We start from the raw sequence: 23,628 nt of genomic DNA on the forward strand, positions 1-23,628 counted from the left end.
AATTGTTGTTCTGTTCTGTTCTGTTGATGTTTGCGTCATTATCTTTTCTTTTTGTTGTTGTTGTCATTCTGCCTAGATCTATCTCCGCTTTTCCCCTTCTGTCGTTTCGTTGGTTTCTTTATTGTTGTTGATTTTGTTTTGTTTAGCAAGAAAAATGTGTGTGTTGATTGTTCTAGCATTTGATAATTTTCAGAAAAGATCGTTAGGAATCCTGGGGGGAAAGTCAAGAGTTGTTTTGTTTTCTGGGTAATAAGTTCTTTCTTTTCTGTCTAGTCTTTTGAGTGTGTGGGGCGAGAGCTTTGCAGAATTCAATCAAAAAAGACTGTCTCAGTATTTTTTGGGCGGAAAGTGTGTGTATAGAGTGTTTGAATTGTAATCTGGAATCGTTTTCTGCAATTCGATTCGATTTAGTTTAAGATTTATATATATATATGTATATTGTTTTTCTTTTTTGTTGTTATAATGTATTACGAGTCTTTAACATCGCAACTCGAGCTTAGTGCCGTGTCGAATTCACAATTGTATTTAATTTATAAGTACGTTTTTTTTTTCATTATACCAAATAAATTTCGAAACCAGCTTTCAGTTAAATTTCACTTTGATGATGACGTCGACTAGTTCTCGTTGTTGTTGTTTGTTTGTTTCCGTAGTTGATCTTGATACAAATTGTTTGTTTGTTTCATTCATTTTTTTTCCATATTTAAATAACACTTCAAAATTGTATTCTCTAGATACAAGATACATTACTTTAATGCAAATATACATACATACAGATAGATGTATTTATAACTTTTGGTTTCTCATGGTTTTTTCCTTTTTTGTATTTTTCTTCTTTTGTTTTTTTTTTTATTATTATTATTATTATAATTCTAGAAAGAGAGCTATTAAAGGGCACATTCGGTTAAGCTATAATTATATTTCTTTTTTGTTTCTTTCGTTTTTTTTTTGTTTTGTTAATTTATTTCCCATAATTATGTATGTTCAATTAAGTTATTCCCTTAACTTCTTATGATGCATTTGAAAAATAATGTAAAAAAATCGATTATAATGTCTCAATTCCATTTCTTGAAAAATAATCGAAATAGGAAAAAAACAATTCAAACAAAAGCCCAAAAAATTTGATATTAAACAGAACGACGATCGCAGTTTTAAAAATCCTTCAAAAATCGTTTGCAGCATTTTCAACTATTTTGTATATATTTGTCGGATATACATATTTGTATATATATATATATTTGTGTATATATATATATCTATTGGGGGCATATCAAGTGTCTTTTTCGAATTGGTTCTCTCAATCTCTAATTCTGTTCTATCGTTTTTTGTTTTCGCTTTGTATATTTTACTACAAGTTTTTCCATCTTTTGCTGCCTTTTCTTTTCTTTTGGTTTTCCTACAATTTTCCATGCGGCCTGTCAAAAATTTCACTAAACTGGGTTAGGCTTGCCATATAAATTATTATATCGTATATATATATAGATATACATATACTTGTGGATTTTTTTTTGCTTTTTTAAATATTTTTTTTTTTATACTACAACTAAAGTTTTTTTTTTTTTACTTTTTTTGTATTTTTTCTGTTGTTGTTGTTGCCTCCTATTGCATGCATCCGTTACATGCGGAGCTTTATTTTATCGCTCTATGCGCGTTTCAAACTCGAAATATACGGACCGTGGACCCTGCTACAGTGATGTTGTTCATGTTGCTGTTGTTGCACCAACACTCTCAGGCAGCAATGTGTGTTGCCGCCGGCAGCACATACGAATAGATGTGATGATGATGATGCGGCTGCTGTTGCTGCGCATGATGTTGCTGCTGCTGCTGTTGGTGGTGCAGATGATGTTGCTGTTGATGGTGTTGATGTTGCTGCTGCTGCTGCTGCTGTTGTTGTGGTTGGTGATAGTGCGGCAGCGATGTTGGTGGTGCATTCGCGCTGCCGGGTCAGGTCGCTGTCGGCGTCATCAAGAACTGCTGCTGCTGATGATGCTGATGATGATGATGGTGATGATGCGACTGATGGCTCTGATGGTAATGCTGATGATGCGACTGTGGCTGGTGGTGTGCCTGTTGCTGTTGTTGCTGCTGCTGTTGTTGTTGTTGCATCTCGCGCTCTAATTTCTTAGCGAGCAAATCATGCCTTGATTCCATACCCGCTCCTCTGTAAATAAGTTGTTGGAACATAAGTAAGTAAGTTGATTCAGAGTCTCTCTTCGTCACACTCGATTTCTGTATTTTGGATGGTGAGAGTTAGGCGGTGCATTTTAGTGATTAGTCGCTTGGTTAGTTGTTGTTTTTAATGCTAAAGTGGTTGCTCTTTAATTTAATGATAATTCCACATGCATGACTCCCGCCCCCACCAGAAAACTTTATCCTTTGGCTGGCATTTTATGACTGACCCCCAAAAACATCAAGCATCATGTTTTATGTGTAGAAAACAACATGCAAACACTACAAAAAAAAGAACAAAAAAAACTTTGCTACCACCCGAAAAATTCAACCCAATGCCAATTTATCCCTATCTCTCACCGCTTTGACCTCTCCTTCTCACTCCTTTCATGTACTAAAAGCCAAGTGTGCAATTTGCGCCCAGCGGCAGCTGCACAACTTTTTACGACTCCTCCGCAGAAGAGCCTTGGCATTCAGCTGAAGCAACACACACACACACACAGGAGAAGGACCCTCAGTCTCCATCCCCGTTGATCCCTGGCAACAGCATGTAAACGATTTAAATTGATTTCGAACAAGCAATCAACTACAAACAGCAAATACACTCAAAAATTTAGTTCGAGAAATTTATTATCGCAAGTTTTATGGCCTGTGCAAGATCCCAACAATCATTCGATTTTTAAATTGATTGTCGCTGGGCGCTTTAAGTTATCATAATCAAATGTGAGCGAGTAATCTCAGCTTATGACTCATAAAATGTGTTGTCACTCATTTTGAGAGATAAGCAAAAGAAAGAGGAATGAATTTGAATAGTTCTTCCCTACAAATTCCATTTCTTATTATTTTCATTGCTTTTATTTGCCGCAAAGATGATGCAATTTCCTTCTGACTATTTCCTTTCTTGGTCACCTTTTATTTTTACGCACCAGTTACTAATCTTAAGTGCCATCTACATTTTTGTGCAATAAAATCTATCAGCAAGCGCCATAAACTTTTATATTTATTTTAGTAGCAACACTCAAAATGTTTATCACAAACAAAACTAAAAATGAAAACAGTTTTGCTCGCATTTATAACGTCTAGGGAATTTGCCAACCGTGTCGCGACTCTACATTTTACTTTTTGGGGGGCTGTGGGCGTGGCATGCGTTCTGCTTTGCATTTTTTATAAAGTATTTTTTCTGCTGTCGAGTTTTTATTTTTTTTTTTGCTGTTTGTGATCGCGCTTGGCTTTTTCTTGCACGAAAATTGAAAAAATAAATTTATGTGGTCTTTTCGCATTTTAAATACGTGCAGCAGAAGCAGCAAACACACACAGACACACAAAGGTATTCACACACACGTGAGTGTGGGGTAAAAAATGTGCTGCCTTCTTTTTATTCGGGGGAAGCTTGCACTTAGAACTAGCTGGAGAAAGAGAAAGAGAGAGAGAGCTGAGGCGGCCATATTAAGTCTCCAGACAAGTGGGTGTGCCGTGTCTGTAGGTGTGTGTGTATGAATTATGTGTGTGTACAAGTGGGTATATGAATCGTAAAGTCAAGTGCTATAAGATGGCCATAAATTGCTGTAGTTGCTGCTCTGGCTGCAATGGTTGCTGCTGCTGCAGTAAAATTATATGTGTGTGCTGGTGTGTGTGTGTGTGTGTGTATGCTTGGTTTATTCGGCCAACATTTGTTTGTTATAATTTGTATTTAAATGCCTGCCTGGTCTAAATTTTAGCTGTGATGCTGCGGCAGCCAATGTTGCTGCTGCTGTTGATGCGGCTGTTGTTCTTGCTGCTGCTGCTGTTGCTGCCGCTGCTGTTGTGGCTGCTGTCATGCAAAGTAAACGAGGCGAGCTAAACAATAACAATTTGCAATTTCATAAATAGTTAATGGGTTGCCGCTTTTTTCGTTGGTTGTGTGTGTTAGAGTGTGTGTGTGTGGCGTGCATACAATTTACTTATGATACATGTGCTGCGGAGGTGGAGGGAGGTGAATAAAGCTTGAAGGTTGAAGGTGAATTATGGGCTCGAACCCTTTGCATATTAAATATTTATAATGCTTAGAGAGGTATAAAAATGGTTTAGCAAATTGCTGAGCGATGTGAGTGAAAGATAGAAAGAGATGGCAACTACTTCTACTTTTTTTTGGTGTACTTTGTTTTTCTTTTCTTTTTTTTTGTTTATCATATACATACGTCTCTAAAGAGATGATTTTGGTGGTGCTGATTTGGATGAAGTTGGTGGTGCTGTAGTGAATTAACAACAACGCTAGTGGTGCTGGTGGTGCAGCCAGTTGGCGCCTGTTGTAGCTGCTGTAGTTGAAATTGATGTTGCTGCTGCTGTTGGAGTTGGTGATGCTGCTGCTGCTGCTGAAGTTGGTGCTGCTGGTGATGTTGCTGTTGTGCATTTGGGATTGTGAGAGGTGCTGTTGCTGGGGCTGCGACCAACATATTGCTGGCACTAACATGGCTCAAATGTGGCGGCGGTGGCGGTGGCAATTCCAAGCCGCCATTCAAAATAAATAGTTGCTGATGTGCTGTCGGAGTTGCTGCTGCGACGGTTGTTGCTGTCGGTGCTACTGCTGCAACTGCCAGTGACTTGTGGCTGTTGTTGTTGTTGATCAGCGCCGTTGGCAGCGTTACCTCGTTCAGCATCTTGGTCTTGGCGTATTCGATGCGTATGGAGCCACGATCAGAACTAAGCAAATATTTGCCCTGCAATTGTTGCATCGCCTGAGCAGCGCTTGGGGCATCGTTGAACTCGATGAATGCCACCGGATGTTGATGTTGTGCTTGGTTGTTGTTGTTACTGTTGTTGTGGTTGTTGGTAGCAGTAGTGGTGCAGCTTGTAGTTGTTGTTGCTGTTGAAGCAGTGCCTGTTGTTGCAGTTGCGGTGAGGAAGGTTGAAGTTGGTGGTGGAGAAGTCAGAGTTGAAGACAAAGTTGGAGGCATAGAAGTTGTGATATTGTGCGTACCTTTTGTGTGCATTCGTAGGCGACAAAAGCCAGGCATACTGTGCATGTATATAACATATTTTTTTTTGTTTGTTTGTTGCGATATATACGATATATAGTTGGATAATATATATATATATAGTAGTAGTAGTAGTAGTATGTAAGTAGTCGGTTATCGATTATCGTTAATCATGTATAATACAATTGGTGATTGGGCAACAAACGACAAACCAAAGAAAGAACGCAAAAAGTTATCGATTAGTTTTTAGTAATATATCGAGAGTAAAAATTATCGGTGCATTATCAAGTGGTGGTAAATTGTGAGTGACAACGTGGTGAGTGGTAAGTGGGTGGTGAGTGAGTGGGTGGTGGGTGAGTGGTGCCATTTTGCTCGCTCAACAACTCAAATTTTTGGTTACTTTAGTGATTAGTGTCAATGTTTGTTCTTTTGATGTTGTCGCGACAAGTTATCGTTAATCGATAACAGGCTAAATATATGTGTATAGAATATGATGCATTCATTTACCTAGAGAAAACCTCCTTGAGCTCGTGCTCGGACACAAACTGGCCCAAATTGGCCACGAACAGCGTGGAGCAGGGCGCATTGGCGGCTATCTGCGGATTTGCCGGATGTGTGGCGTTGTTGGTGGAGCCGGCGGGGCTTGCCAACGCGGGACTGGATAAAAAAATGATGATGCGATGCGGCAGCAGCAGCTGCAGCGGCGGCTGCGGCAGCCACAGCTGCATTACCACCGACAGCAGCAGCGCCCTGGGGCGTTGCACCGGCAGCGGCAGCAGCAGCGGCGGCAGCAGCCGCAGCAGCAGCACCGCCACCGCCAGCCACACCGCCGGCAGCAGCAGCAGCCATGTGTGCCATTGCCGCCTGTTGGCTGGGATGTAAAGCGGTAGCAGTTGTCTGATGATGTGGCATAGTTATTTGAGTCTGCAACAAATGGTTGTTGAAGTGTGGTTGTTGTCGAAGTGTTGTCGCTGTGTTGCTTGTACTCACTTGATGCATAGGCTGCTCCATTACTTTGTCTGTATTTAGTCAGAGATAGGAGCGAACGGGCACCTGCGGATGCAGTGCTGGATGCACGAGTGTTGCATGCTGCAAGGCGGCAGCGCCGGGCAGCTCAGCAGCGGCGGCAGCCGAATACGCTAACGGATGATGCCATAGCTCGGGTCCGCCCGGAAAGAACGGCCCGCCAAGATCTAAGAGAGAGAAAGGGAAAGGGAAAGAGTTGAAGAAAAGGAGAAAACGAAATGAAGACGAAAATTCATCAGTTATTGCTGCCATGTGTTTGATTTACTTTTCATATATTGTTTTTTTGTATTTTATTGGATTTGTATTTTGTATTGTAAGTGAATAGAGTGCAACAAAAGTTGCGAAAAGTTGATTTGAAATGATAAAGCGACTGCTTCAAGTTCGTTGCCTAAGTCTTTTGTTTTGCTTGGAGTTGGAAACCAAAATTCAAAACTTTCAAGTTTCATTTTAGTTTTTTAAATTCTGTATCTCACTGCGAGTGTGTGTGTGTGTGTGGTTGTGTGTGGCTGTGTGTACTGGTGTGTGTTTTGTGATTCAAACAGAGTGTGTTACAGTGATCGAAGGTGCGTTACATAATATATCATTGTAGTTGTTGTTGTAGTTGTATTTTGTAGTTGTTGTTGAGTTCTTGCTGTAACCTATGTATATATTTATAGCGAAAATTTAGTTTCGGGCGTACGATAATAGTAGATATATACGATATTTATATATATATTTATAATATAGAGTTGTGCACTTTGAAGCAAATTTCAACTGTTCAATTGTTGGATTGTTCTCGAGTGTGTTTACATATGTGTGTCTGTGAGTGTTTGTATGTGTGTGTGTGTGTGTGTGTGTGTCATAAGAGTTAGGTTGTGCGCTAGTACGCCTTCGGTACGATAGCTGAATATAGAATATTTCATTTTTATATAAGTTTTGTATTTGTTGTATTTTATTAAACTATCAACTACATATACATAAAACCAAAATAAAAGTAGCAGCTGCTTTTTATATCTTTTTTTATTTTGTTTTTTGTTTCGTTTTTTTTTTTACTTACGTCCAGTGAGTGGGTGCATCAATGCAGGATGTGAGGCTGTTGTCGCTGTATTGGGCTGTGGTTTGGGTTTGCTCACTTTCGTGTTACTCTTGGCGAATTCCAAGCGAATTGTTTGGGGCATATCGGGATCGAAGCGTACACCCTGCTGTAAATGATCAGATCAAAATACAGCGGTTTGTATTTTCTATTTTTTCTATTCTTTTTTTTTTATGATTTTGTTTGTTTTACTTTTGCAAAATAATAAAAAGTGTATTTGGAATTTTTGGATTTTATTTCCATTAATATTTTTTCTATTTATTATCGATTTCATTTCTTGCAACAATTCGCCAAAAATAATTTTGAATGTCGCATTTGCGTGTGTTGAGAGATAGATTGAGAGAGAGAGAGAGAGAATTGTGTTTTCTCATTTTTGTTTTTTTTTTTTTTTTTTTGCAAATTGGGAACGTAAAAACCAACTTGTTTCTGTTTATGGGCGGTGGTGCTTACAAAACGCTGAGAGTTTGAGTTTTGAGTGGCTTTTTTGAGTGGTGCCTTTGGATGCCTTTATTTTTGCTTTAATTCAGAGATGTACGAACAGGTTACGGAAAGGGGAACTAGTTCAATTTGTGTGTATGTGTGTGTGTGTGTGTGTGAGTGTTTGGGTGAGTGGTTGTGTGTGTGTTTTATGTGATTTTTTGTTTTATGCATAGAAATCAAAAGCAAGAGATGAACAGCAACTGCATAGGAAGAGCACCTATGAGTGAAAGAGGAGAACGGGGCAAAGGGTCATTCAAATATATTTGTTGGTGCCAGAAGGGAGAGACGGGGGAAGGATAGAGGGGCGGTGCCTAAAGGGAACTTGAACATGCACCAGCAATAATTATTTTGTGGACTAGAGTTGCCAGGCTTCCAATTGTTTTTTGTTTTTTGTTTATAAAATTCATTTCTTTTGTGCTACATTTGCCTCATTGCAGTTGCTATAGATGAGTGTAAAATGTGATGTGTGTGTGTGTGTATCTCTGGGTGTATGATAAAGACAGAAATTTAATAGAGAGAGAGAGAGAATAGATATCGAAGAGCGAGATGCAATACCAAAAAGAAACAAAATCAATAGGGATAGACTTAAACATAAATGCGGTGAAGTTTCTTTCAAAATGCAAGCACGTGTTGTGAGTACATCTTGTTTTTTTTGTTGTTGTAGTTGTTGTAGTTGTTGTTTTTGTGATTGTAATTGAGATACGATTGTTGTTGTTGTTTCTTGTTGAGGACCTAAACTTTTTCTTAACGCTCAGTGTAAGCCAGGCAGTACAATTTGTTTTTGGTTCTTATTGAGTGCTTTACAATCTATGTGTCGTATTTTTGTATTTTGTATTTTGAAACGCCGAAAAAGTTGCCATATATTTATTTTTTGTTTGTTTTTTTTTTGGGATAGGCTTTTGCTAAGAATTGTTGGTGTTTTGTTGTTCATCGATTATATATAGTTAACAATTATACATTAGGTATATATAGATAGTTATACAAGTTGTAGAAACTGCCAATATATATGTTACCTGCAGATCCTGTTTAGCTGCCTCGGCACCGGCTCTTGTATGGAATGTCACAAAACCAACGGGCTGTTTATTTAAAATGTTGAAAATGCATTTTTTTAAATTTATATTTACGAATCATCTTTGTTGCTGCTTTCACTTACCGATGCTGTTTTGCCATTTTTGCTAGTTACTTTTAGCAGAGATCCTTCGTAGCCCTATGAAAATTAATGTTGTATTAATAATTTAGCCTTATTTGCGAATTTATTATTATTTGTTAACTTATTATCTTGGATCTGATTTATTGGAATTTCAGGAATTTAGCAGAATTTCTAGACATCATAAAGCATTTGTAGTAATGTTATAATTTTATTTACTGATAAAAGTCTGTAGCTAAATAATTTCCCTATCTTGGCTAGGCTAAAAAAATTGACGAAAATATCTTGAAAATCAATTCTCCGAATTTAAAGAAAATATTTCTAGCAATCATTAAGGAATGTTATGGGCTTATTTAGTGATTAAAATCTATAGATAGATATTTTGCTAAACTTTGCTATATGAAGAAATTTATGATTATTTGCTGACTTAATATCTTTGGAACGATTTCTCTGAATTGAAAGTTCTCGACAGAATTTCTATTATTCATAAAATATGTCTAACAAAATTTTATAATTTTATTTTGTGATAAAAATCTAAAGATTTTCTTTAACAACTTTGGAAATGAAACCATCATTATATTACAATTAATCACAAATAATCTGTTTTCTTTTGCCTCACTAAAAACTCGTTAATATTTACGTGGATTACTCAACTCAACTTTAACTCAAGCTTAACAAGTTTTCAAAGCTTTTGCAACCCTTTTTCTGAAGTATCTTTCAAACTATCTTTGGCCCTTTATCGAGCTCATAAGTTCAATTAAAATGTCTTTAATAGTTAATAGGTACAGCTTGAGCGAGATATGCAGCTGCTGATAGCTGGTTGACTCACCTCATAGGCTCTGAATAGCAAATAGAGCTCACGTGGCTTGGCATCCATTGGCAAACCACTGACGAACAATGTGCGCACCTGCAAGTAGGAAAGAGAGAGATGGAAATACATTTAACAAATCTGTGTGTGTATAGATTTAACCTGGTTTTTCTTCGCTATGTCGAGAAACCAATTTCCTATGATTGCGTAATTAAGTTAAAGCTGTCACGTCCTTTGGCCGGATTCAAAACTGAAACCCAAACACACACACACACACACCAAAAAACCTTCAGCCTCAATTTCAATGTGTCAAATATTTAAATTCGCTGCCGCTCTCTAAGCCCAAAAGTTCATGGCACTCACACAAACACACGTTTCTTTATATGTCTGTGTGTGTGTGTGTGTGTGTGTGTGTGTGTGAGTATGTAGTGATAATGAAACCAAATGGAATAAGCGCCATAAACGCTGAATTCATTAAGGCAACGACGTGACACGTTGCCACAGTAGATGTTTAAATGCAGAGTTGGGGGAAGCATCATTGCGCAGGGATTCAAAGCACAAGAGGTGGGGAGTGGGAGATAGGGGAGAGGATGATGGTACTAATGAGCCTTGTCGCCGGTTTTTTTTTTTTGTTCTTTTGTGTGTTGTATTTTTAACACCTAGGCAGCTTGCAAAGGGACAAACTGCGCAAGCTGTGAGCTGTTTTTGGTTAGCTGATTTTGGCATTTTTTGTATATACCAGTATAGTAATTATAATGAAGGGGTATATGCGACTAGATATGCTATTTTGCAGAGTATTGAAGCTTTGACATTTGCCATTTGTACTATAGGTATATAATAAAAATCATTAAATAATTTGCGACTAAAAGCGTTCAAAACTAAAACTAGAGATACCCACTTTGAATATTTAACTATCCATTAAATAATGAACTCTTTTATTATATACTGAATATTCTGAATATAAATAAAATTATATAGATGAGAACAATTTTTCAGATTGTTAACAACTGTTGTAAACTTTGAATATTAATTAAAAATACAATTTACTATTGATGTTTTGGTACTCTTAGAAATCAAGAACGAAAGAGAGAAAATAGTTTAATTTGACCAGACTTCAAGTCTTTAAAAATAGTTATTGTTACTAATGTATAATTGTTGACAAATATTCTTAAATTTGAATGTTAAGGAAAAACGATTTATATTATATTGAATGATTTCTAGAGAAGCTGAAACAATGTGACCAGACTTTATGTCTTTTAAAATACTTAATTGTGACTATTGTTTAAGTTTGTTTTGTTCATCGAATTCTAAAAGGATAACAAATAAAGTTAAAGAGTTCTTTTCAAATGTGTATTAAAAGGCAACCGACAACTCCTTGAGCTGCAATTAAGTTAACCTTAACAGGTATATTCTAGTCAAGTTTCGCGATGTTTTTTTCGCCCACTTTTGTGTTGTCGTTTAGGGACTCATCCTGCGCAGAGTGACAGATTGTAAAAGGGAAGTCCATGTTTTGTGTGTATGTGTGTGTGTGAGAGTTAAAATTAAAACGTGTTCTATCGTGTAATCTAGCTATTGTTATCCAGCTGGGAAAGCAGCTGTGTAAAAATAGCTAAACATGTGCCACACTCGACGCCACACATGACTACATAGAGAGCACAGAAGGGAACTCTTTTACATTTGTTGAGAGAGTTGAGTTGCTCGGTTGCGACTTTAAAATTGTCCGGCCGCAATTTACAAATTAATTAACTCACTCGAGTGCCGGGCAGGCATGATAATAAAACGGAGAAGAAGTTGGAGGAACTGAAGTAAAAAGTAAAAAGAACGAAAATCCTTTGACGTAGTTTCGGCGCTTGCCAAAAAGGATCTGCAGGATACGCTCAGTTAAATAGCAATTAAAATTAATTTTTGCGCAGTCTGCGGCTGTTGCAACTTGGCTACGTCTCCGCCTTTTTTGTGGGGTCCACTAATTGGACGGTTAATGAGCTGAGCTCCTCGGCCCTTCCAAACGGACAACAGCAACAGCAACAACAACAACAGCTACAGCTACACGAAGAAATGTGATGAAAATTAAAGAAAATTGAGCCAAGCAAACTAATTAGAAGCAAGAGCTCAATCCACAGAATTGTACTTGCGGTGTGGCAAATGCAATACTCGACTTCACACAGAAACTTTCGAGCTCAATTCCTGTTGCAAATGGCATTGAAATGCAATTATTTTATTTCCCCTCTAATCGTATGTGAGTCTATATCACAAACACACACACTCATACTGTACTTGTGTGTGTATGCGAATGAGATTTGTGAGTTGTACCTCAATTTGATAGCATGTCTCGGTGCACAAATATGCCAAGAGCAAACAACAGACAGCAGACAGGAAATGGAACTCTGCTAGAGGTTGAACGCCCTGCACAGTGGGACAAACAAGCTTAATCTTGCATATTTATTATCATTTTTATACTGTCAATATGAAATTTCCAATTTCGTGGTTATTATAGAAATTGTAAAATGTCTTCCTTTTGATTTTTCTGTTTCTGTTTTCTGTTTCTAAATAATTGTTGTTTGATCTTTTATCATATTTCATTAAATATTTATTTATTTAAAATTGATAGATTCTTAATCTAAATCTTAATCAAACAATATTTATATAATATTATATAGTTCATATGTAGTGATTTATTATTATTATTTTCTTTTTATTGATTGACTTTATTATTTTACTTATTTTATAGTTGCCATTCATGTCAATATATTCTATTGCTTGTTTATGGTATAGCCAAATAATAGCTACGTTACCACTGTGCCTTGTGTTGGCAACCACAAAAGTCAGTTAGCCAGGCCAAATCAGCCATAGACGTGGCTAAGGGAGTTACTAACCTCTTGACTTGTTTTTGTTTGTCTTGTGTGTTTTGGCCACTGCGGAAATACATTCAACATTTTGGCAAGCTCTAGCACTACAACCTCAGCATCAGCATCAGCTACAGTCTGCAGCTTACAGCCCCGCCCCTTCTATTTGCCACACTCTTGATATTGTGTGGGCGGATTACATTTGTATAAGTGTCTCTGTGTGTGTGTGTATTTGCGGATTCTGTCCAACTTTGGTTGCCAAATTCCATTTAAATACAGCAAAATGTCATAGAGTTGCAGTTTGGCTGTTGGTTTGTTGGTTGCTTGTTGCTGTTTTTGGTTGCAACCTTGCAACTTGGCCGCCTCTTTGCTTGGCAATGATTTCGTTACTGCAACGCCCTTCTCACCCCCCTCCCAACTGCTGTGTTTGGCTTTGCGGTTACTGAGCTGCTGCCATCAACATTGCCAAGAAGTTGCAGCAATTGCGACTCGTTCTTCTTCTACTTCTCCCCTCTCGCAATCTATTTGCTATTAGAGTCGAATATAGTTGTGCTTGGAGTTTCCCCAGTTGTTTATAATTATGGACACATGAAGTTTATGCGGTTGCTTCAATAAATTTGTGCTGTATCGAATTGCATATGCAAATATTACCCATACGCACTGTTGCTGTGATAACTTTCCCAAGCTCTAGCTCTGAACTGACTATTGTGGTCGTCGGCCTTGTGTTGTCTTTTAGGGGTCCCCCAATTGTAAATCACTCTCTAGTCAAGTGTTGACTTATAATAATTAAACGTGACACACACACGCATACAGAGAACCTGTCACTTATTTCGAAAAGTGTTTAGAGAGGCGATCATAATCGCCTCTAGAGCTGTGGGCGTCGTTACCAAGGCGTCTGAGGTGAGTCTCGTCGGAATTTCGCTAAAAGGCGTTAAATTGTAAGCGCTTGTAAATTGTCAAACAGCTGACAAAGCAGCAGACAAATCGAGAGGCAAATCATGTAAGAGCGGAAGCCAATGCACGACTAATAAATACCCTATAATGTGTATTTATAAAAAAACGTTTAACGTTTATTGCTTGCTCAATTATTTTACAATTTCAAATATACTAAATCAAAGTTTAAAATCTTAAGTGTAGAGCATGGCTAACATTTATAGTATAACGTAGTTATTTCAATCAATCGTTAATCAACACTATGAACTATTTCGAAATATCGATTGAATATTAAGCACTCTAAAAGTAAAAGGCAACGAAAATCACAACGTTTTTAAGGCTTTCTCTCTGTCTATCGTTCCATTACATATCATAATAATAACATTATTAAAAAAAAGAGGAGATTAAGCTCTACAAAATCGTGAAGCTTCCTTGCAGCAACAACATTCATCTCGTTTGTCTCACTTTGTGTTGGGTATTAAACACACAGCAAAACACCGTCACAAATCGCAATACACAACGATTGCAAATATTTAAATAATTGTTGCTGTTGCTGTTGTTTTTGTTGACGGTGTTTTTTGCTGCTGCTGCTGCTGTTGCTGTTGCAGTTTACTGCGCGTCAAACGCCAACATCAACAATTCCAACATTGAAACAACTTTTGCTATTGACTTTTATCGCTTGACGGCGGCGGCATTTGCACAAAGTGTTTGCACAAAATTTTTTCTATAAATTGTTGGCAATTAAAACGTATTTAATATGCATTTGCGGGCCTCAGCGAATGCAAGATTAATAGCGTTGATAAAGTTATAAATAAAAGAAGCAAAGCAAGCGTTGCATACGTGAGTTGAAAAAACATGCAAATGTTAGAAATTTTAAGAGGAAATAGATGAAAAGTGATGAACATTGAATTAAATATATAATAAACTTTTGGCATAGATGAAAAGTTGAATATTGAATTTAATAAATAAATCAGAATTAAATTTGACAGTTTTGGTTAGTTTTAATCAATATTTTTTTAATATAATCTTTTTTTGCTTTTGGCAAATATTCATCAAAATTATATTTCCTTTAAATGAAGAGAAGCAAATTTAATTTATTCACTGCGAAATAATTTATGCAAAATTTGATTTCAATTTTGTGCTCACTTGAACAATTTTTAATGGCAAATTTGACACGGCATCGCTGGCTTAAAAGCGTTGAAAATTTATGCTTAAAGCTAGCCATAAATTTTTGGCCAAAATCTTGGCTTGGCTTGGCGTCGCTTGCAATGTTTGCAAATCGCCAGATAACTGGCGCCTAATACACGACTCTTCGCCCCCGCCCACACACACACACAAATACAGACTATCGTAGTTGTAGTTGCCTCGAAGCTTTTGATGCCAATTAAGTTGAGCGTCGAGTCAACTAAATGCCGCTGGCTGCCAAAGTTGACTGCAGTGAGTTGCTGCTGTTGTTATTGTTGCAGCTGGCATTGTTATTGTTGTTCCTGTGCTGCTGTTTGCTTTTGTTGTTATGCTTGCTTGTTTATTTAGTTTTTGAATTGCTTTTGCTGGCTTTTATTCTCTTTACTACGCATTCCTCTTGTTTTTTTTCTTCTTTTCTTTTCTTTGCTCAGGCAAATCTTTAAGTGCAACAAAGAAGAGAAAAGCAAAAGCAACAGCTGCCGCAGGCAACCAGCTGCGAACTCTTCTAGAAGCTTATGTTGCAGCTTTGCTGTGACACTTGTTTATGGCTACTACAACAAGGGCACATTAATTAGATATAGTTAGTAAAGCTATGTCTTGCATTAATTGCTATCAAAATAATGAGACAATCAATAGCTATTTAAATTGTAGACTGCAGATAATACAAGACTGGTTGCTGTTGCTACTTTGAATTGTTAAACACAAAAGCTATTGATTGCAAACTCGAGTTGGAATACTTTCCGTCTACAAAAGTTGCTGTTCATTGCTCAAAATAGTAGCAGCAGGCTTGTGTTGCAAACTAAATGAGTAAAGCAAATGAATGAATGCCGCATGCATGTGGCTGCCTCACATAGCAATTGTTGTTGCTGTTGCCGTTGTCTGTTGCCTGTTGTTGCTGCAATTGTTCTTGCTACTTGGTGTTTTGCCGCATTTTGCATACAAAATGACGGGGCGACCATTGTGAAAACGGGACTCGGGATGCATTGCAGCAATAGACAATTGCAGTTGTGCTTTGCCAGCAGCAGCAACACAACAGCAACAGCAGCAACAATAGCAATCACAATGTTGGCCAACTTCTGTTTTGTTGTGTGTTTTTTTCTTCCCTTTTTTTTTTTTGGCTTAACTGAAACGTTTTTGTTTGCATTTTGCGCCTTTCCCCGGCTGCTTTCTTTGGCTGCTTGGCATTTGGCTCACGCGCGCTCGCTCCGCAACTAGCCGCAATCTGCCACGCCCCCACGCCACGTTGTTGCCGTTGCCGTCGTAGCAACCGCTCAATTAAACCTCTTTGGCCTTCGCGTTGCATTGCTGGCATTGCTTTAATCTTTCTCTTTCTCTGTCTGCTCATCCGTCCTTGTTTTTATGTTGTTCCCTATTTTGTTTTTTTCAACATTTTTCTAGAATTTGTGCAGCCATTGTTCGCGTGTTTTGCGCCAGATCCTGACGCTGCTCTGCCTTGCTTGTTTGCTGTTGTTATCTCTGTTTGTTGCAGTTGCGACAGCAATTGGACAGGTAATTAGCGTTGCTCTTGTCGCCTGCCTCTCATTTGATTAACGTCTTGAACCCGCCCCTCGCTAACAACAAAAAAAAATAAAATGGGCTAAGCACTTTTCTCTTTTATAAATCGCTTAATAAGCTGCCCTCAACAGCAGCTGGGGCAGCAGCAACCAAATGGCCAAAACTAATATTTTAATTGCTAAGCAAATAACTGACGGGTATAACAAACACATACACACACTCACACACATACACCCGCAGCACATTGATGCAAAAGATACGATGAAACGAAACTTTTGCCTCGTTATGCTTATTTTACAAATTAGCCAAAATTTCGAGACACTTGCCACACAAACACATACAGACACACACGCACAGAGTACAATTCGAAGCAGAGAGACAAATGCAAAACAGCTGCGGGACATTTGCCACGCCCACTGGCTGGGCGGTAACGCCTACAAATGCGAAACAAAAATGGCAACATTTTCATGGTTGCAACTTTTGATTGCAAATTATTTGCAACACACACACACACACAAGCACAGTGACTGCCAAAAGTTTGTAGCCGGCAGCCAAGGCAGATTTTTGCTTCTTCTTCTTGTTGGCAAACAAAAATTGTGTAACGAGATAAGGCCAACAAAATGAAAACAACAACAACAAAAAAACTACTATAGAGAAATGCTGCAAAGTTGTGGGCGTGTTGTGTGTGTGTGGGAGGTGGGGGCGTGGCTAAGAGCAATGCAAGCAAATATGAAACTTGACATTTTCGAAAATGCAACAACAACAACAACATCGAGAGAAGGAAACAAATTTCCAAATTTTAATAATTAAAACTCATTAACACTTTTGCCTAGAAAGCAAAGCAGAGAAAGGGAATGGAAGGGGAAAGGGGGGAAGTAGCTCTCCCAGCTGGACGAAGATTAAATAACAAATGAGCGATGACTCTTTACGGCAAAATACTTTTGGGGCCAACTGTGCGTAGGGGATGGAAGCAAATGAATTGAGTTGAGAGTTGAGTTCGGGCGCTTATTAATAATTAACAGTACCTGACATGAGACGTTGAAGGGGCGGATAACTAGGGAGGAAAAGGAGGGGGGAGAAAGCGGAGAGCAAGTCAAGAATTTGACACTTTGGAGCATTGTTTGTAATTTATGGCATTTTGCTAAATTGCAAATGCAACTGAATTTATTATAAACATTTCAAATTCACTTCATTATGGGACAAAGGGACAACACACACACACACGTGGCATGTTGCAAGTTGCAATTTAAACTAGGACAAGGCTGCATGCGAAAGCAACGAACACATATTGCATATGCAACATTTCTCAGCAGAATGTCACGCTTGACGTGCCACGAAAACAACAAACGAAAAGTATAAAGAAAGAAAATTATTAACAATTCAACGTTTAGGCCAAGGCAAAAGAAATACGTTTCCGGGCAGCAGCTGCAAAAAAAACAGAATAAGAAAGCTACAGTCGAGTGAGCTCGACTGCGAGATACCTGCTACCAAATTTGAATAAAAGCAGAACAGCGCGGTATTATTCACAAAATATGCGAGATTGAATACTGAAATATATAGAAGGCTATATTTGGTATATTGATATACCACTAACTTCCAAATGTACCAAACAGTACAAAATAAACTAGATTAATATTATTATTAACGGTATTATACTTAAATTATACCAAATCAATATACCACGAAATACTAAAATGTACAGAGGGTTATAATTTGTATATTAATATATTATATTCAAAAATATATCGGATTGGTATTATTCTTAGCGGTATAATCCTAAAAATATACCGTATTAATATACCGAAAAATATACTGAATTTTTCCAAAGACTTTATTTGGTATAATTTTATAATACTACATTCAAATTATACCATATCAATACAAAATATACCAGATTATCAGCCAAAGCAGATTATTTGCAATACAAAAGTATTTTTAAAAACTTGGAACTTCAAGAATCATCAATATAGTCCCTGCTGATCAAGAATATATATACTTTATGAGGTCGACAATGGTTATTTTTCCTTGTTAGATAGGTTTCCTGCAGGCACAAAGCTATAATACCCTTCTTTCGTATGGGTAGCCGGTATAAAAAGAAAACTATAAAAACCAAATGAGAAAACAATAGACAAAACTGAGCCTTGGACTCGAATGTGAAACAAAACGTGTCCGAAAGCAACTGCAGGCACTGTGCTCCTATTGTCCTCTCTTCACACAGACGAACCATTTGACAGGCAACATTATTAAAACACAACCTGTCCGAGAAAAGAGAGAAGCATAGTAGAGACTAGTTACGAGTCCTTCAACTGCTGCCAAGTGTTAAGCCTAATGAGCTTTCGACGAGCTTAAAATCCCGACAACAACAAGACTAATTAGATTATGCTTTAGCTTATGGAAAGTTTTAAACAGGATAATAACACAGCTGAATAATTGTTTTCACTTTTTTCATTGCAGCAGATGACTATTAAATTGCGATAATTGTAAGTATTAAATATGTTTTATTTCATTGAGCGGATAATGAGTAAAGTCATTGAACATGAATTCAATTTTGTCAGTAATACAGATTACAGAATTTTATTCGCCTTTGTGTTGTCAATTTTATTGTTATCTCCCTTACATTCGCTAACTTCTTCAAACATTTCACTAACGCTGTTCTCAGTGGAACCGATATAGCAATCACACGATATATCATAATCGTTTCCCAATATTATTGCCAATTGATTGTGCGAGAACTTGAGTATCGGTTGTGAACTATAACTTTGTTGGCAGCCCCAAAAGAATATCTCCTGATCATCCAACTCGGAGCCACCGCAAGTTCTTTCTTGGCTCAAACTGCTTGGCAACTGTTCGTCAAATATAATAACACTAAGAATCGCCCAGCCGCCAACGAAAGCCATTAACAAATATTCCGTTGCCTCGAAATGACTTCTTCCTGATAATAACAGCAGATTTTGCCATTGAATACGCTTTGTGCCTGCTGCCAAGGTGCGTAGTATAAACAACTGATATCGAACGGGCTGCCAAATAAGCTCCACAAAGGATATCATTTTAAACTATACAATTTTTCTGTTAATAATTTTGTTTACTTTAATGCCAGAACTGACGGAAAAACTTTGAGTTAGCCTACTAGCTGCATTTTCTTATAGATCGTTGAAAGTGCAACTCGAATGTTAAATTGTTAAACTCCAGTTTTCGAGGGAATTTCCAATTTTAGTTGTGTCACATGTTTCGTTGTTAATCAACTCATTTTCACACCTTTTGCTGCACTTTTCACGCAGCACGCAGTGCGTCAGTAAATTAATGCAGAAATGTGTTGGGGGAACTTTTGCCAGTAGCTCATTAGGCAAACATGACACCTTTTTGGCTCTTGCACACAACAATTTTTGCGTGGCAACCAATAAAATGCATATACATATGCGATGAGCAGTTTTGGGTTGCGTTTCTGTGTGTGTTTGGTTAATGCAAAACTGCGTCAGCTAATTAAGATTGAAGCTGCCGCAGAGCAATGTGGCGCCCCACACACACACACACACACACACACACATACATACATACACACAGAGTAACAGAGCAACAGAGCAACAGCAAGCGCGCCACAAAAGCCAGCAAAAAGTCAGCAAGCTAATTTATTATGCCAAGCGTACGAGTTGCCCCGCGGGGCATTGAAAGCAAGGAAGAGAAGGGAATGTTGCCATGGGGAAAGCAGAGAAATGCTGCTGTAAATGCAACGCTTAGGTAAATGTGCTTAACTAGAAACTAAAGTTGCAGGCGTGCTTAACTGGCAGGTGCTAACGTGGCAAGCTTCTCTCATTATATTGATAATACAAGTAAAGGGACAGCTGCAAACAATTTGCTGTTGGCAAAGCTCGAGATCACATTCAAAGGCGAATCTCAATAAATTTGCAGCATATTTTTTTTTTTGTGTGTTTTCAAATCAAAACGAATCAGCGCATTTTTGGGTCAATCACAGAAAAAAGAGAAATGTCGAAAGGCTGCGCGGAGTGAGAGTGAGAAGAAGAAGTCTTCACATGAATTACGTGCCTAGTATATGCTTGTTAAATACTGTGTAATTTTAAGGCATAAAATGGAGTTGCTTAGCTGGCAAATTGAATTAAAAATTCTTTTCTTTAATTCCTAGAACAATTAGCTTATTTCTCTCTCGCTGCAACTCAATTAAGCTTTGATGTTATTTCCCCTAAAACTTAACTCGAGGGTATCGTCAAAGTTGATGGCCTAAAATGTTGTTGGCCCTCGTCTACTTCTAATCTTGGCTCTAACGAGCACAGTTCCAGGACTCGCTTTGGCAGGTTCTGCTCCGATTGACCAAACAACAGGGCATGCATATTAAATACCTCTGTCGGAGAGAAAAAGCAAAAATTCTTCGCTATATTTTCGTTTTTCTTTTTTCTGTTTTGGGTTTCTATGTAAGCTGACTAAGTCCCTTTTCCTCACATTCTCTCTCTCGCTCTCTCTTTGTTGGCAACGCGTTGTGAGGCTCTTAAATAAATGATGCTGGCGCTGCGGCTTTTGGAATGCGATTCGCTTTCAATCGGCCAAAACACTTGATGGTTAAGTGAAAACTGCGCCGAGACACTTGACAACACTTGCTCTCCCTCTCTTTCTATCTTCGCTTTTCTATTTACACAGCAGTTCAATGTGATGCGGCAGCTGTAATGATTTGTTGCATTATCCATAGCATACTTATTGGGGCATTGAGTAAAACATTTTTATTTCGTGTATTTTGGTGCATGCTTGTTTGTTGTTTGTGTTTTGTAATTTGTATTTGTACAACAAATTGCTGAATGCGTTTTGTGTTGATTGTTGATAATTAGTTTGCCAGCAACAAAAACAACAACAACGAAAACAATAAAATTGCATGACAATTGTCACAAACATTTGTGCTTATTTATTATTTATAAACCGGTCACTGAGGACAATAATGTTGTGTTGGCTACTGCCAAAAACAATTCACATTTCACATATATTTCGCTATTTTGCGATTCACCACAAAACATTTGTGAATAATTGAAACCCGACCAATTATCATCCAGCTTGTCAGTTGACAAAACAAACAACTAGAACAGACACACACGAAAATATTACACATTATCCCAAAACTCACACAAATAAATGCGTTATTAAAATATTTATAAATGTTATTTACACGCCCAAGGATAACATATATATCACTAACTGTATAATGATCTGTCACAAATTTTATGGACTCTTGTCATGTCAACTAACTGGGGGAGACACATCATTCATTTTATATATTGTGCACTTCTCTATGCAATTTTAATGCCAAATAAATTCTCAGCACCGAGTCACTCTAAATTGACAAGGTATTTCATAGCATATTAAATTCGCATTAGAAAACACACAAATGTTGAATAATTGAAAGTTGTGTGTGCAAATGGAAAAGAAATTTCTAATCGAAAATATTCTTACTTTGCACAATTTGCACATTTATTATTACTTTGCCTCACACTGCACAAGGATTATTTATTCTGGCAAGTTGACACAATAAATATTTAGCATGTATTTACATAATCTATATCAATATCAAAGTTATAGTATTGTGTGTTCTTCTTATGTCAGCTCATTGTCAACGCTTTTAATTTGATTGTGTTTAAATATTTAAACAATTATAATTGTCTGCAAGATGCTTGGCTAATGACAAGTCTCTCTCTGTCTCTCTTATATTTCCCAGACCTCAATTCTCCTCTCTCGTTGGCATAACCATGTCCCTGTTGTGTTGGCGACTGCATTGATTATTCGGGCATTTTAAGTGCTTTGGTATTTTGTGTTTAATCTGCACATTTGTTGCATAATTTATGTGGCTGCCGCATTGTTGCAGTTGCCGTTGCAGTTGCAGCAGTTGCCACAGCCACAGCCACTGCCACATTTGCCAGTCTAACTTTGGTTTCGTTGTCCGTCCTTATCCATCTAGTTGTCCGGCTTGATTTGAATGCCAAATGAAGCTGCTGTCAACTACTAGTCAGGGTTTGTTCATTGGGGAACCGTTTTGACATTTTGTTATATTTACGCAATTTATTTTATTGCCAGAGATCAAAGCAAATTGCACAATTGGCCACTGCAGTTGTTAGCTGTTATTATTTGTAGCTGCTGCTTCTACTTCTGCTTCTAGAATACTTTTTTTTTAGAGAGTATTTTTTACGCTTTAGTTTTATTGGCGCGTGTTTGTTTTGTTTGTCGACGTCGTCGTCGTCGTCGACGCTTCGCTGAGTGTTGGTAAACAGAATTTATTTGTCAATAAAGCTGTCACTTCATTACGGCTATTGTCCTTGTTCCTGTCGACGATAACTCACAGCCCAACTCCTCTTCTTCTCCCCTCTCCTCTCCTCCCTCACTAACTATCTCCACCTTGCTGTCGTCGTTGTGTCTCTTTGGCTTGTCCAGCCAAACCGTTTAACAATGGCGCGCAAATTTTCGCGTCCAGAAATAAACTTGCATTATTGCTTTTCTGCGGGGCAACAGACAGGGACAGGAAGAGAGAGAGAGCGAGAGAGAGTCACGGGACCAAACACCCAAAAGCCAATACCTGAACGCTGTCTGTTTGGTCTGACATTAATGAATTTGCTGCTGTCAATATGGCCAACTACCAAGCTACCAATGCAAACGTTGGCTGCCAGCCATTCACTCTGCTCCTGCTCCTTCTTCTGCTGCTGATGATGGTGTGTGGCCAAACGGGAGTAATGTTGCTGTGCTGACTCCTGTGTGAGTCCTGTGTGCTGCTGTTGCACAAAAAACAACAAACGGGCGGGGCAACTGCCAAAGGATGCGCTATCCTCACACAAACACACACACACGCACACTCACTGGGAGTGGATGACTGAATGACGATGACATTGGCTGCTCGCTGTCGCCGACGTTCTCGTTGTCGTCTACCCAAAATGTTCGCATTACAATTTTCATTTTTGATGTCTATTGACAGAGCGCAATATGCGACTGATGGTACAGTGGGGTCTACACACAGTGCTGTACACTGTACAGTGGAGTCAAGAGGGGCACAACTGTTTCATTGCTGTCGTCGCTGGCAGTTGTTGTTGGTGTTGCTGTTTGAATAACTTTTATTAGGCAACTGGGAATTTGACAGTTATTTTGTAACGCATTCCCAGGGATTGTGCTTGTACTTTTTGCGCAAAGAAAACTTTGAACGGAATCAGGGGGATCGAATGAAGTTTTAATGCTTGTGGCAAATTTTTGCAATAAAAATATTAGACTTTTGCAATGGAAACTATTACTAAAGCAATGTTATACTAAATTATAAAAATTAAATAAGTTTAGTTTAGAAAATTAGATAAATTATAGTGAAATATTTGTTTATTTGGAATTTTTCACTAAATAAAATTAGTAACTTTGAATTTAGTGTTAAAGAACTTGATTATAAAAAATACAAAACTATATTAAAGCGATTCAATAAATTCAAATACATAGTTCTGTAAAATATTTGGAATTATGTTATTTTTTGAATTTAA

The 23,628-nt window shown here is 37.8% G+C and overlaps 1 protein-coding gene across 1 annotated transcript in view; it reads right to left on the reverse strand.

Moving 5' to 3' along the window:
* Positions 1–1,983: 1,983 nt before the first annotated feature.
* LOC133836771 (protein couch potato) overlaps positions 1,984–23,628 on the reverse strand; it is a 68,770-nt gene continuing 47,125 nt past the window's right edge. The window contains 10 exon segments of the mRNA XM_062267360.1: positions 1,984–2,158; positions 4,344–5,023; positions 5,123–5,160; positions 5,628–5,788; positions 5,790–6,044; positions 6,111–6,313; positions 7,183–7,327; positions 8,712–8,774; positions 8,852–8,905; positions 9,675–9,752. Of these exon segments, the coding sequence (XP_062123344.1) occupies positions 2,132–2,158; positions 4,344–5,023; positions 5,123–5,160; positions 5,628–5,788; positions 5,790–6,044; positions 6,111–6,313; positions 7,183–7,327; positions 8,712–8,774; positions 8,852–8,905; positions 9,675–9,752 (1,704 nt within the window). The 3' untranslated portion in view covers positions 1,984–2,131.

This window comes from Drosophila sulfurigaster, chromosome 2R (assembly GCF_023558435.1).
Source record: "Drosophila sulfurigaster albostrigata strain 15112-1811.04 chromosome 2R, ASM2355843v2, whole genome shotgun sequence".
NCBI classification, from domain to species: Eukaryota; Metazoa; Arthropoda; class Insecta; order Diptera; family Drosophilidae; genus Drosophila; species Drosophila sulfurigaster.